This window comes from Coturnix japonica, chromosome 27, assembly GCF_001577835.2.
Source record: "Coturnix japonica isolate 7356 chromosome 27, Coturnix japonica 2.1, whole genome shotgun sequence".
Taxonomy (NCBI): domain Eukaryota; kingdom Metazoa; phylum Chordata; class Aves; order Galliformes; family Phasianidae; genus Coturnix; species Coturnix japonica.
The window spans coordinates 583892-599369 of record NC_029542.1 but is presented as its reverse complement, the minus strand read 5'-3'; the positions used below and the strand labels follow the sequence as shown (position 1 = coordinate 599369).

The 15478-nt window shown below is 42.7% G+C and overlaps 1 protein-coding gene across 1 annotated transcript; it reads left to right on the top strand.

The window, feature by feature from the left end:
• Positions 1-298: 298 nt before the first annotated feature.
• Positions 299-11918, top strand: WNT9B (Wnt family member 9B). The gene is made up of 4 exons (XM_015885422.2): positions 299-420; positions 5210-5466; positions 9528-9793; positions 10572-11918. The coding sequence occupies exons 1-4, from the start codon at positions 329-331 to the stop codon at positions 11046-11048; spliced, it is 1092 nt and encodes a 363-aa protein (XP_015740908.2). The 5' UTR covers positions 299-328; the 3' UTR covers positions 11049-11918.
• The last annotated feature ends 3560 nt before the right edge of the window (positions 11919-15478 follow it).

Here is a 15478-nt window from a genome sequence, read left to right as displayed (position 1 = left end):
GTTCTATGATCTGTAAGGTCCCTTCAAAACCGACCACCCCACGATTCTGTTATTTTTCTTGGGGTCGGCAGCACCCATTGGGACCCAGCTGTCCGAGGACTCCCAGCCCCACGGAACCCACAGGGATCGACGGGCCCCCTTGGAGCACTGAGGGTGCCCGGCGCCGTCCTGCTCTCTGTGCCCGGGGGCTGTGGGACGGGACGGGACGGGACGGGACGGGACGGGACGGGACGGGACGGGACGGGACGGGACGCATGAGGGGCCGCCCCGCCTCCCGCTTAAAGAGCCTCGGCGCCAGGCGGCCGCGCATCGAGCTGCTCCCGGCACCATGCGAGCTGCCGTCTGCCGCCTCTTCCTCCTTCTCCTCCTCCTCCTCCTCCTATTGCTGCTGCCACCGCCACCCGCCGCCGCCTACTTCGGGTCAGCGCTGCGGGGATTGCGGGGAGGGAGCGCTGCGGGGATGCGCGTAAGATGCGCGGGGAGTGCACCTGCGGGTCCGGCACTGCGGGGTCTACCTGGGGAGAGGTGGGACGGAGGGGCTCGGTGCCCCCGCAGGAGGGGTTGGGGTGGAGGGAGGGAGAATGAACTGGAGAGAAACTGGGTGGAAGATGCTGTTAGCTGGGTGCAAATGGGACGAGAACAGAGTTTCTTGAACTCTGCTTTGTTTCTGCTCTGGTCTTAAAATGAGCTCTGGATCGTTACTGGATATAATGCCTCTTCAAACTGCTGTCCTGGGGGGAATAAGATGGGAGAAGAGGATGGCAGGGAGAACTGGGGGGGGGCAGTGTGAGGGATGTGCTGACACTACGGGGTGCCAGGGTGGTGTGGTCTGGTGGAGAAGGATCTCCCTGGGCACAGAAATAAACTTCAGCTCTGAGAACTGCATGGATTCACGTGGTCCTCCAAAGGCACATCTCCCTAATCCACATGCATCTACTGGTGTGGCACTGCTTACCTGTGGTTGCCATTCCATTTCTATTTCAAAGATTATTCAGACTATCTGATTTTAAAATTATTAATTGTATCATTTGGCTTATCTCATATCTGAAAGCCTTTTGGGAGCAGAAGACTGTCTTTCTTGGTTACTTCATGAAGGTGTTGGGTTGGGTTTGGCTTTCCAGCTAAAGGGGCACATGCATAAGACCATTCCCTTTGGAAGTGAACAGTATTTCTCTTTCAGATAACTGATACAGAGCAGCTCCCATTGCTCCAGTTGGACTTGTTTCTTAGACCAACCTGAGTGATTCTTCACTCTATCACAGTGGTCTGTTTGGTGTGAGCTGCTTCTTGGTCATAAGAAAGCTGAGTGTGCTGCCTTTTGACTGTGCATATATCAAGATCTAAGGCTGGAGTTTCTTTTTTCTTTTCTTTTCTTTTCTTTTCTTTTTTTTTAATGGTTTTTATTTTATTTTATTTATTTATTTTTTTTTTTTTAGTGTTTTGGAACAAGTATGTCTGGCATGTTTTAACCTTTTCATTTTATATTGAATTTCAAAAAAGGAATACAAGAAAGTCAAATCCATAAACTCAGTGAGTGTTGATGATGGTTAATTATGAGATACATGGGTGCTTTCAAATAGAAAGTCAGCAGTTAAGGGGGGAACTTGAATATCTTGGAAGTCCTGGTGTGAGTATCTGTGTGACTCAGCCTGGGACAGGAATATCTCATGTCCAAACTAGTACTGAATTGGAGGGACCCTTACACCCTGGTTCAGGGTTAGGGTTAACTTTGCAGAGTATTAGAAATGTAGGGATATGAGCCGAATCCTTGCTTTCCAAACATTGAGTGAGAAAAGCCTTATAAAGATGTAATGTGAAGGAGGCATTTGGGTGGCTGTCCACAGAGACAGGACTTGAATCCTTTTGTGAGTTGGTACCAGTGAAGAAAACACCAAATTTGGTCCATCAGGACAAAAGTAAGGCAAGTATAGAGGGATCCAGCAAAAATAACCAAAGGCTCCAGGGAAAGATGTGGATCACCTATTGGGCAGCAGTTGTCCTCTTCCTAGAACTAAGAGCAGAATTCAGAAGAGATCCAGCTCAGGTAGGATGTTGCTGGGTCAGCAGAGCAGCAAATGTGATTAAAGTCTTTGCCTGGGGAGGGAGATACACAAGAAGCGGGCTGCAGCATGTCTTGCTCATTGGCCAGTGTGGCTCATGCTCCGTGGGCAGCCAGATCCACTGGAGTAGTTCTTTGACACTCAACCTGAAATACCTGTGGTAGGTACAGAGGCGCCAGGCTGCCCAGAGTCCCACATTATGTGTTGCCTTATTTTGCAGCTGCTCTTAATTCAGCTCTCAGTGACTGACAATGCAGAGTGGGCGGGGGACTGCAAATGCATTGCAGGAGGTCTGCTATGAAAGTCATGGCCCACATCATAAAATGGTGGATGCTGGCAGTACAGCAGTAAAGGCTGAGCTTTCTCACTGATATTTCATTACATTTTGTTGCCATATGAGGGATGGTAGGAGAGGAGAAGTCTGAACAAGTGGTATCCAATATGGAAGTGTGTATGAAGCAAAGGTGTGGAATTTAATTCCTCCACTAGGAAAAAAAGTGCAGCACTGACATACATTAAAAAAATACTGCTTTGTAGCTGAGAATTTGCATTACCAAATGATGTTCTTATGCGCTTTGTATCTTCTGAAGCTTACATGGAAGTAAGTAGGAAGCATTACTTTTGAAGCAACCTCCATAGGTGTTAGGGCTTTTCATGGGTATTTTCTGGACTTGATTTATTGGCTTCTCTTTGGGCACTATCTCAGGGTGCCATATTTTCTAGAAAGTCATCCTGCTCAGAGCTGAGTGTCTTATGTTGGCTGTGGCCACTCCAGAGTCAGACTGAAAATCAGATCTCCTGTGTAGTGATGGATGTGGCTGCTGGTTTGGGTTGGACTGTCTGTAGAAGGAGCTACATAAAGCTTGTCTTGCTTCTGAAAGGTTGAAAAGTCTATTCCACTGAGCTGCTAGGAAGAGAGGAGAACTGAGGACCCACAGTACACCTTAGTGGCCTTGATTTGATCTGTCATCATTCAGTATTCTCTTTGCCTTGCCTGAATGCTTGTTGCAGCAATCTATGAGGTGTGTGTATTTCTGTGCAACATGAAAGGCTGGCGAAATCAGATATGGAATACAGTTGTGCCTCCCTTTGATTTCTCTCCTTTCTTGGGATAGAAAGAAAAGGCATATTTTAAAGGTTTTTAAGACCTTTCAGATCCAGGGGACATTAGGCATTGCACAGGAACAGACCCTCATTAAAAGACTCTTAAGCAGCTGGAATGTGGCTGGAAGGAGATTAAAGGAAAACGATGAATTTAGCAAAGTGCTTAGACAGAAAAGTAGGAAGAAATAAAAGTTTGAGGTCCTTATTGTTTTTCCAGATTGCTAACAGGTGTGCATTAATTCAAAGATTTTACTTTTTTGGTGTGTGATCTATAGATAATAAACTCTAAATCACCTAAAAGTGACATGCGGTTTGCCCAACTGCAGTATCAACTGTGTGACCTTGGGAAACTCCAGTTTCTCTACCCACTTCCCTAAACTGAAAGTTATGTGAGATTAGTTTTGAAAGTTGCATGTATGCACCAATCCTATGGAATGAAGATCTGTCTCAGTAGTGAGAAGCAGAAAAGACCTTGATTCTATGCAAGCACTGGTCAGAAAAAAATAAAACACTGTTGTATTATCAATTTCATCACAAATCATCACATCACCATATGAGCTACTGTGTCTAAGCCAAAACCAGTACAGTGGTGCCATCGTGCAGTTGATGTGCAACATTCAGATTGCTTTGAAAATGAAATCAACTTCTTGAAAGGTTGTTTTTTGGCTCCTCTTATTATCCTCTTTGAGATTTTCATTAATATTAACATTTAACATCCTTCAGGATTTGGAGAATGGATCAGGATCATCTTCTTCCAAAACTCATTGGCAGGTCATGGGGTAGCTCTGAGATAATCTCCGTCCATGACTATAGGAACAGCTGTCCTTTGTCAAGCCAAAGGTTCATATAGCTTCACATTCTGATTTCAACTTTTATAACTTGCCAGATGTCATAGTAGTCGTATCAGGACACTTCTATATGGTTTCTACAAACTTGCCTGGTTCAGTTTTCTCCTGTTTGGTGTAGATCTTCACATCTATTATAAAGCTTTGAAAATCAATTTAAGCAATAAGTTCCACATGAGAACTGTCCTTTTTGTACCATTCCTGGGTAGACTGGATTTATAGCAGGGAGATCTAGACAATGAGCTCAGAAAGAGATGCCTACAGAGTATGTGGAGAACTAAAATACAAGCTGTGGTACTTGATTTACATCCTCCATAGTGAAAGTTATGTCACCCACAAGTGTTTGGTCTTGCTTTAACAGCTGAGACTGTAGTGTTAGAAATGTCTGTCTTTTGTGGAGCAATGAAGGCCTTCAGTTGGGTCTTCTCCATTGGTTAAAAGTCTTTGCTTGTGAACTGGACCATGGCGGATAATGTCCCCTGGTGATCAGGAGTGGCACTCCAGGTTAATGTTGTGCAAATTTGTCACTCTTCCCAGTTTGTTTGCAGCCTTAAAATCTTACATTGATGTAAAATAATGTTATCAAACATCCTAAGGACACTAAGGGAGATGAATTTCCAAATAAAAAGGCCATCTTGCTATGAACAGTGAAACATTTTTTCTCAATATCAATGACATATTTCAGCTAAATCATGTGCAATATAAAGTACATGGTTGGAACTAGATGGTCTATAATGTCTGTTTCAATCCGAGCCAATCTGTGATTCTATGATGCTACAGTCCTAGGACTGAATGATTTGGGTTTCTATGGTTCTATGGTTGATTCTGTATTTCTGTTGTTCTGTGATCCAATGGTTTGGTGATTCTATGATGACAGGATTCTGTGGTTGAAATGTTCTATGATTCTGCCATTCTATGATACTACGATTCTGTAAGCACATGGAGTGCTTGTAAGAGTTGGTGCTTTCAAGGGACATTTTGAAGCACAAATATTTGTTCTAGCTCTTTAGATATTATCAGATGTAAATCTCTGCTTTTCTCTGATATGGAATGGAACCCGTCTTTACTGTTTAACAAACCTATTTATCAGCCAAGTGTGATACATTTCAGCTGGCCCTTCTTTACTTTCTGACAAAAACTGTCCTTGCTCTGGAAAGGTATTTCTCTTCCACAACTCACAGTTTTCCTGCTTTCTTTCAGCCTGACTGGGAAAGAAGCCCTGACCCACTTCCCCTCCTTAGGAACCTCGACAAACTCTGCCCAGGGGAAGGCTCACATGAAGCAGTGTGACTTGCTGAAACTGTCCCGCAAGCAGAAGAGACTGTGTCGGAGGGAGCCTGGCTTGGCGGAGACGTTGCGTGATGCCATCCGCCTTGGGATCATGGAATGCCAGTTCCAGTTTCGCAGTGAACGCTGGAACTGCAGCCTGGAGGGACGGACCAGTCTGCTGAAGCGAGGTACAAGGTAGTCTTTGTTTGAAGTATCAATCTCACTTGGTGCTGGATCACCTGGAATTTGCATCCCACTGCCAGTAAGGGTCATCAGGGTGGTTATCAAAGTGCAGAGGTCATAGAATTGTGGAATCATAGAACTCCTAAGATTCACTAAGGTCACCATATCCAACCATCATCCCATCCCCACCATGCCCACTCTTAGAATCATTAATATTTGAAAAGACTTCTAAGATCATCCAGTCCAGCTGTCAACCTACTGCCAACATTGCCTACTAAGACTGTCTGCTTTGTTTAGGAAAGGGAGCTGGGAATAAGAGTGCCATTTGGCCTCCTGTCCTCATCTTTCCTGTGTGGTTTGTCATGGTTTGGAAAATGGAAGGAAGTTCACACCATTGGTTTATGGATTTTTGGCCAAGAGTTTTCTGTGCTGGCCATCTTTCTTGTCCTGCAATCAAGGCTGATGCTTAGAAGTTCAGTGACATTTTAAGACAAGTCTTCATTTCAGCTCTTTGTATCATCTCATGTAAAGTTCAGTTGTTCTCTGATACAGGATTTAATCCCAATTAGCCATTTAAAATAGCTATTTAGCTTTGATGCATTTCATTGCATATTTGCAAATATCTCCTAAGACATTGTCTCATATATTTGGAGATTCCACAAACATTCAGCTGTAGTTGACAGAAAGGTCTCTGGCTTCTTTTTCACAAAGGCTTTAGAGGAAGAAAATGTTCTCTTAGTGATGTCCATGAGGTACACAAGCATAACACAGCAGCTAAAAAAGCCAGCATTAACCTGAATTAAATTAAAATTTTAATTGGCATTGCAATTTAACCATTATAACATTATCAAATGTTATTAAATTAAATATTACATTAAAATTGTGCTAAGCTTCAGCACAAACAAGATCAAATTTTCTTTGTTGCAAGGCAATACAATGAACTTTTTAGCTCATGAATGTCCACAATCATTCTGAGTGACTTTCTGACATGTCTGCCTTCATCAGCCTGAAAGAACTTGAAAACGACAATTGAATAATCCTCATCTTCAAATAGCTGGGAAACATTTAATTATCTGTTGGTGGCATGCCCCAACATTTCCATGGACTCCAGATTGACAAAATAAAATATCACCTGTAATTTAAAACCTGTTTTGGCAGATGGGGATAAGTGTTTGAATACTTTTATTACACCATCTTAAGGATCAGGTGATGATTTAATACAGTAAAGTATGCTATGTATATCCCCCGTGTTAGAGGACAGTTGGATGAAAGCAGTTATTAGCCCTCATTTTTCCTTTAACTTGAAAATAGGTTAATTTCTTTCATAAAAATGAACATTTTCAGCTGACGTTTTTGATCTGTTTCTCACAAATCAGAACTATGTTGCTGTTTGGAAATCATTGCTCAGACAATAACAGTTTTCCTTTCACTTCTTATTTTCTGTAATTCCATACTTTTAGTAACAACAACAAAGTGCATATATACCGAGGACTTTCTGCTTTTATTTTTATTTCGTTGCGCTGTCAGCTTTACTTTCACTTTCTGCTTCACTTGTTGGTTTACACTGACAGTCCTCCTCCCATCGATCCATTTTTTGCTTCATGTTGACCAGGGTAATTTATTTTCTACCAGTGTTTTCAGTGATGTTATGAGGAATCTGGAAATGGTGCAGTGCAGAGAAGTTGTACAATTTCCATCCTTGGAGGTTTTTGGAACTCAGAACGCTGAGCAACTTGACCTTGGAGTTACTCTGCTTTAGGCAAGATGTTGGGCTGCAGAACTTGAGAAGACTTCCCTTTCTGAATCTTACTACTGTTCTACATCCCTCTGCTCTACAGTTTGTGTTTGTTGGGCAGAGAGATGTCTCTTCCACTTGCTCTGAAATGAGTCATAGGATCATTGAAGTTGGAAAAGACCTCTAAGATCATCCAGTCCCACCATCCACCTACCACCAGAACTGCCCTCTAAACCAAGTCTCTTAAGTACTACATCTACCCTTTCTTTGAACACCTCCAGGGATGCTGATCCCCACACCTCCCTGGGCAGCGTGGTCCAGTGCATCACCACTCTTTCTGAGCAGATGTTACCTAATATGCAACCTCAGTCAACTCTTGTGCAACTTGAGGCTCTTACCTCTCATCCTATCACTAGGATAGTGCTCACACTGTCTTTACTGTAACACTGAAAAGTCTTTGACCTTGAGCATTTTGCCTTTGACAGAACCACCACACAGCTCAACTCCTCCTATTACAGTTTTCATTGTGGTCTAAATCACACCATGCCACATAGCAGTGCATTACCATCACAGCAGAGGTTATTCTGTAGCTGTAGGCTGGTGAGGAAGAGGAATAATTCAAGAGGAATCAGAAGATGACAGTCTAGGGGGAATCACTGTGTGCTTTTCAGGCAAGAGTTTGACAATTTGGAGACACTGAACCTCTGCCATAAAAAGAGATAGGAGGAGGAGAGGAAGGACGTGATTTGGAAGTATGCTCGTTATCTTGCTGTCTGCAATGGTCTGACCACAAGCAATGGTCTCTGATTTCAAGTGGGTTGATATCTGGCCAGCAGTTACGTGGAATGCCGCAGAAGGAACCAAACTATCACCAGTCAGAAATAGCAGAAGCAGTGTGGTGTTCCACAAAGTCAGATTTAGCAGAGTGTGTGGGGCTGAGTGGTACTGCTAGCTTTATATGGTATGGGAAAGCGTTTCTGAAATGCAATCCACTCTGCTGGTATCAGTAGTCAGATAGGATACAGGGAATCTGGTAAGGATTTGGGGATCTGGTAAGAATTTGGGGATCTGCTACTGAAATTTTTTGTCAAATTTAGGATCTCACGTGTGGGCATCATGTCACTGTTCATAATATGCACTGACTACATTCCATATGTTTTTCCATAACTTTGAATGGATTTGGAGATATATTTTTATTATTCTTTTAGTCCCCTCTGACATGAGATAGAACATTGTCAACCAGAAAGTCTCGCTGGTGGTTGCTTGTTCCAAATAGCTAAAATGGAGAGACAGGAAGAAGATTATTGATTGGCCTCATTGGCTTCCTCAACATTTTTTCATTTTTCATCCATATCCAGACTTACTGCTAAATATTTCACATAAAATTTTGGAATTCCAACAATTGCAAATGAAGTTTGCTTTGAGGTTGCAGACACAGCCTCTGTACAATCAGTTATTTTTTCCTTCTTCTTGCTGATGAGTTATTTGTCCTCTTCTGTTATCACATTTATGGTGGCTTCACCTGGATCTCAGCAGTCAGTGGTCCAATCTGTTATTAGAACTGGATGAGAACTCCTTGAGGGAGTAGAATCATAGAATCATAGAATCATAGAATCATAGCGGCTGGAAGGGATCTTTGGAGATCACTGAGTTCAGCTCCCCTGCTAGATGAATAGAATGGTGGAAGGATTTGAGGCTGGGCTGGATGGATTCCACATGTACCTTCCAACCACTGCTCAAAGCAGGACTAACTGCAAGACTGGACTGGATCTCTGTGGTTCTCTCTTTCATTTTTTAGGGAAACAGATTTGTTTCCTTCTTTTGCAGAAGGAAAATTGGAATTTTCCATTGTGTAATATGTCTTTCCCTCCATGATAGGTACAGATGTATTTTTCCTAAACCAAAATTTAGCTTGGTTTAAAAAGCAGAATATTTTCAGAAAGCACCACCACAGTCACAGGAGGAGACACTTTACAAAGAAGTCAGGAAATCTGAAGAATATGACTTTCCCCAGGGTGTTTTTCCAACATGAAGCCTATCCCAATCAAACCACGTGTGATCTTTTGATACAAAATATTACTATCATATCAACACAGCCCCAACTAAAAACAGTTTGAAATAAGGGGGTCTATTTCTTAAAATATTTTTTGAATCCTTTTTTAGTCTCCACTAAATAGTTCCTAATTTTGAGTCACAATATGGTTTCAGTGACTGCCTTGATTCTTATCAGCTCTCTGCGGTGAGGATGTGGCCAAATAGAGTTTTTGTTTTTCAAAACACATCATTTTGCCTCCCTTGCTCCTACCCTCTCCTAATCCTTCTCTTGTGCAGGTTTTAAGGAAACAGCCTTCCTATATGCAGTGTCTTCTGCAGCTCTCACCCATTCCTTGGCCAGAGCGTGCAGTGCAGGGCGCATGGAGCGCTGCACCTGTGATGATTCTCCAGACCTGGAGAACCGCAAGGCCTGGCAATGGGGCGTGTGTGGGGATAACCTCAAATACAGCACCAAGTTCCTGAAAAAGTTCCTCGGTCAGAAGAGGATTGGAAAAGATCTGCGGGCCAAGGTGGACATCCACAACACCAATGTGGGCATTAAGGTGAGATCTAGAAGAAAGTTAGGGTTCGGTGCAAGTCTTCCAACCCATCATCTGAGGCTGAGTATTCACTGCTGTTATTGAGAACCCAGACTGGTTTACCCATGTGTTTTGGACCTTGTGGTACTGACAGTCTCCTAAACTCTGACATGAGGAGTTGCATGTTTGGATCAGGAGAGCAGCACAAGCTGGCACTCTTGAGAGCACTTGTGAGCCACCTGGTGATTTGCAATATATGTATGATTTGCTATGGATCTGGTTATGCCACATTTCTGGGTTAGGGAGACCATTAGGTTGAGCATTTTGACCTTTATGTTACACTGTACTGACTTAACATTTCTTTTTCCATTTATTGAGATCAATTACTTGTTTAATTAGAGCACTGTCTTGGTTTGATTATACTAAGAATGGGAATTAATAATGCTGGAGGTGGTTTTGTGGTTGACTACTGATGCTATTGCACACATCTGCTTAGAGAGGATTTGACTGGCCTCAATATTCAGGCACTCAAACTGTCACTCTTTGGTGAACTCTGTAGTCATTCCTTTGTGTTCTTTTTAGATTCCACTGCATAAAATAGGAATAACACCAGTAAATCCAAAGTAGAATCATAGAATCATTACGGTTGGAAAGACCAGTAAGTCCAACCACCAACCCATGCCTGTGACTGCTTTAGACCATGTCAAAGTACTTACAGCCTTTCTGCACCTGAGGTGATTCTCTATCCAGAACAAGGCTCATGCTCCTGGCAGGTATTGATACCACTTCTCTTCCTCATCAGGCTGTCAAAAATGGACTCAAAACTACATGCAAGTGCCACGGCGTCTCCGGTTCATGTGCTGTTCGGACTTGTTGGAAGCAGCTTTCTCCTTTCCATGAGATTGGACGACTGCTGAAGCTGCGCTATGATGATGCTGTCAAGGTCTTCAGCACCACCAATGATGCTGTGGGACACTCAGAGCTGGCCAGCCCACAGAGGCACAGCCATTCCACCAAGCACCATGCTTCGCCTCGTGCCACCGACTTGGTGTATGTGGAGGATTCCCCCAGTTTCTGCCGTCCCAGCAAATACTCCCTGGGGACTGCTGGGAGAACGTGCTCTCGAGAGGGCAACTGTGACAGCATGTGTTGTGGACGAGGCTACAACACCCAGAGCCACCTCGTTACCTTTTCTTGCCACTGTCAGGTTCAATGGTGCTGCTACGTTGAGTGCCAACAGTGCATGCAGGAAGAAGTGGTCTACAGTTGCAAGCAGTAAATCTGTGCTGGAGGGTTAAGACAAATCCTATAGTACAAGAAAGCAGTATTGAGAGTGGGATGTGATTCTCTAAGATGGCGTAAGGGAGAAGACAAGCACCAAAATGTCCTGTTATCTCAGTGCTGAGATCCCCCAGTCTGGGGACAGGGTGTGAAATGCAGAGGTTTGCCAGGTAAACACATCAGGAAGGAGAGAGTGGAAGTGGTAAGGGGACAGTAGGAACACTGAAGCAGTCAGACTCTCTTGAGCTTGTTACCACATCTGCAGGAGTATTCCCCTCTCCCATCCCTCACTTGCACTTATGGAAATGCATTGGGGTGGTGACACCAAAATACCAGGGGCTTGTACTATGTTGCCTGGAGGAGAGAAGGACTGGAGGGGCAACTAACCAGAGACTGCATGATGATGCACCAAGGCTAATAATTCTGGCAGCAGAAGATCTTACTTACTGTTCTCCAGAAACTGAATCTTTTCTGCTCTGAACACATTGTTGAGTAGCATCATTTTGACGCAAGTCAAATACTACTTTGCAAACAAATGGAGCTCATGTCCATCATCTCCCAGATCTACACTTTGGGCACTGGGCTCCAAGCACATTGTAACCGTGGTTGAACTTTGCTGCACACAGAAAACCTGGAATTGCCTCTGTTAGGAGTGATCTTTTGCAACACGCAGCCTTGCAAGGGATTGTGTTATGGTGGTGGATCCAGGGTGATGGTGCTAATTATGCATCTATTTCATCTGTTTTTTATTTTATTTTATTTTCCCAATCAGAAAGCCTATTTTGCCTTATGTGTTCTGCTCTTTGCCCTTGCACCCAAAGTGTGATCCTGCCCTGTGCAAATGATAGACAAGATTTCTGACAAGGAATTACCAACCACAGAATTGGGGTGTCATAAGAACTTGCAAGTCATGAATGGCAGTGGTAAGTCAGATATATCTGGACAGTGCAGGGATCTGTCATGAGGGAAGGTTGGGTAAACTGACTTGGCAGTGATGAGTGCGTACTCACTTTACCTTGTTGCTCTCTGTCTTTTACAACTATTCCCACTTTCTGCTTTATGAAAGGATGGGAGAGGGCTGACTCAGAGCAGATCAAGCCTCTAACTGGCTCTGTAGATGCCATTAACACCTTCCCATTGGCTACCTACAGAACTCTTAATGGGCCTATTCCTTTTTATCCCTTTTTTTTCTGGCTAAAGTTGTCTTGAACTGAATTAAAGTGTTTATGACAGACATAATGCTACAAATTGGGTTAATTGGCCTTTTTAAATACCCCAGAAATTAATATTGAGCATACCACTATTTACATGTTACTCTTAATCCTGTTGGAGTTGAAAACTTCCCACGAGTCTCAGCGTTCTCAATGAACAAGCATAGCAGTGAGCTAAAATTGTTAGGAACAGGAATCATAAGTGAAGGAACAAAGGAACTGACTTTGATCTGCACTGATTCCAGTCTGCCCAGTTGAGAGGATGGTGGTACCATGTCACTGGATTCCACATGGAACATTCTCATATAAAGTGACTGGGACTTGGTGGGTGGAGGCTGGAAGCATTCTTAGGGATTTCATTCTTTGGGAAGAAAGGGGAGAAAACACCATTTTGTCTTCTTGCCTTACTGAAGCTACACTTCCCAGATGGCCAACTGCACAATCCATTCTCCACACCCAGATCTCATAATTTGAAGGCAGATAAGATGCTCCTAAATGCGTTCTTGATGAGCTCAGTCCTTTTTATTGGTCTTTGTAGGGCCCTTGGAGTCCTTTCCATGTACCTAAGTAGTGTGGTCATCTCAAAGTGATTTTTTTTACTCTACTATTCATGTTAAAAAAAGAAAAAAATAATATAAAAGAGAAAACCATACAAGAACAGAAATATATTTGTAAGTCTTTTGGTCTTCTCCAGTGATACAGTCCTGCTGCACTGTAAGCATGTAAGGAAATACTATCACCTTTCATTTTCCTGACAAGAGCATTTCAAATTGGTAGGCTTCTTTCTCCCACCCCAAAGGCATGTCTGGCTTTCACAGAGTGAAAAGTGTTATTTTAGTAATATCTCTTTTCAGGCTCCAAGTGTTGTTATGATTTAAGCTGGAGACGAATGCATTTCAGGGGCATGTTAGGTGTTTTGTATAGCAGACTAAAAAAGAAGACCAGAAAGACAGTAAGATGGTTATTTAGGCAGAGAGGAATATGGTCAGACTAGTAGAACTTACAGCATTGGTTATTTGTGTCTTTTGTGGCTGAAACACTGATGTCAGTGGAAAACAAAGGAGAGGTTTGTGGCAGGAGGACTAGATGCCCATTTTTAGGCAATATCAATGTGGATATGTTGGACTAAGTTGGTCCTTTGGCAGGGTATATTAAATATATTTATGACAGGGACTATCTACTGCATTGCCATACTATGAAAGGATCTTGTTTTTTCACCTATAGCCCCTGTCATATGGACATACATCCTTTTGAAATGGTGTCCCTGAGTCCCTTGTCATTGAAAATGCCTTATCCTTTGAAATGCGTAAGGATTGCCCCTAGTTACAGATGATTTTAGCAGTAATATGTTTTACCATTTGAGTAACAAGCTGTTGTAACCAGCAGTATCTATACAGTGTAGTGTTTTTATCCAGTCTTGCTGTCATTCAGTCACATGGCATAAGATGGAATGGTCCCTTCTCTTGAATGTTGGGTTGACACAATCTGGTAGGGATCTCACATCAAAGTTTGTATTTTAGAGTCAAAGGAAAATAAATAAAGGAAAATGAAAGGTGAATTTGTACCTGGAAGGCACACACAACAAATTGTTGACTAAGAACTGGACAATAAGATATTTCATTGGACAACTAAGTACTGGTTTCTCATGTTGACGTTGATGCTTCCGGGTTGATTTTCAGAAATATGCTTCACACAAGCGAGAACCTTTTGTGTTGACAGGAAGCAAAGCTTGGATTTGTTGGCTGTTCAGCATCTCCCGCTTGAAATGCAGTGAAGAACAAACCCAAACTACATCATCCTGAGCAAAGCTCTTCCGCCACCTCCTGGAGATTTGGGATATGAAGAGTTGGGTTTTCATTTGATGTGCGTGTGAGTTTTTAAATGATGCTGCATGCCTTATGATGTGCTACAACTCCAAGAGCTAAGCTGCCCTGGTTATGTATGTAAAGAAGATACTAGATTGGTAGGATGTAGATAGTAAGGGTTCACTGCAAATCTTCTTAGTGGAAAAACATAAACACATGGCATAAGACTGGAAGGGCAGTTTGCAATACTATAAAGTCCTACAGAAAACAAAACAAAACAAAACAAAATAATCAAGAAAAGGCTGTACTTAAGGGAATTATAATGTTTGACTACCTCAAGATGTACAACTTATGTGATGAGATGTATGGTTGTTATTTATATTTCTTTTGTATCTTCTAGACAAATATTGGTGCTACAAATATTACAGTCCTGCTTGTACCTTGTCCTAATTTTTATGTAATCTGTAAGTAATTTCCTTTTGATTATAATGTGCATATCTGTGTAGCTGGCTCTGTTGTTCAGTGTTGCACTCATGTCTGCTCTGCTGGTGTTCCTGTCAGTCAATAAATACCAGTTGATTTCTAAAAGTGTACATGTCTGTCTTTCAAGGAAAATCACTGGGAAATAGCTTTAAAGAACTCCACTGCTGCATTGGTATACCTTTTTAGTTCTATACCTTTTTAGTTCTATACCTTTTTAGTTCTCCTTTACCTACACCCTCTCCGGAAGATATCTAGAAATTACCATTTCTGCTCACCCACAGGGCTGCCCAGGCTGAGCTCAGGTATGTACATGTTGAAGACTTTAGTTAGCCAGATCCCTTCAGAATTATCTAGTGACTCTTCTTGCCTTTCAGCATGGGCACATGGGAGCTTTGGCTCCAGTAGTGGCTGAGAGTGAGTTTACCAGGAGATCCCTTATATCTTACCTAGTCCTTGGTATAGCATCTGGTCACCACAGCATGGTGTCACCTCATTGAAATGATCACAACAGTGACCACACAAGATCAGAGGAAGAGCCGTGGCCACAGGCTGGGTCTGATCTAAAAGTGTGCCAGAAATAGAGTTCATAGCAGCTGGATTCTCCTGGGTACCAGCAAGGTTGAATGATTCAACACACTCATGGATCCTTCTACTGTGGTAGATCCTGTTGTTTCCTATGGTCTTCCATATGCAAAGGTACACCGAAGTTAGATTGGATATTAGGAAAAAAATACTTTCAGAAAGAATGGTGATGCACTGGAACCAGCTGCCCAAGGAAGTGGTAGGGTCACCATCTTTGGAAGTTTTCAAGAAAAGGATGGATATGACACTGAAGGACATGGTCTAGACCTGTCACAGGCATGGACTGATGGCTGAGCTAGGTGATCTTAGTGGTCTTTCCAATATTGGTCAATCTATGATTTTATGAA

Coding starts and splice junctions, on each gene's coding strand:
- WNT9B (XM_015885422.2), top strand. CDS start 329: ATGCGAGCTGCCGTCTGCCGCCTCTTCCTCCTTCTCCTCCTCCTCCTC. Junction 5,467..9,527: donor GACCAGTCTGCTGAAGCGAG/GTACAAGGTAGT, acceptor TCTCTTGTGCAG/GTTTTAAGGAAACAGCCTTC. Junction 9,794..10,571: donor ACACCAATGTGGGCATTAAG/GTGAGATCTAGA, acceptor CTTCCTCATCAG/GCTGTCAAAAATGGACTCAA.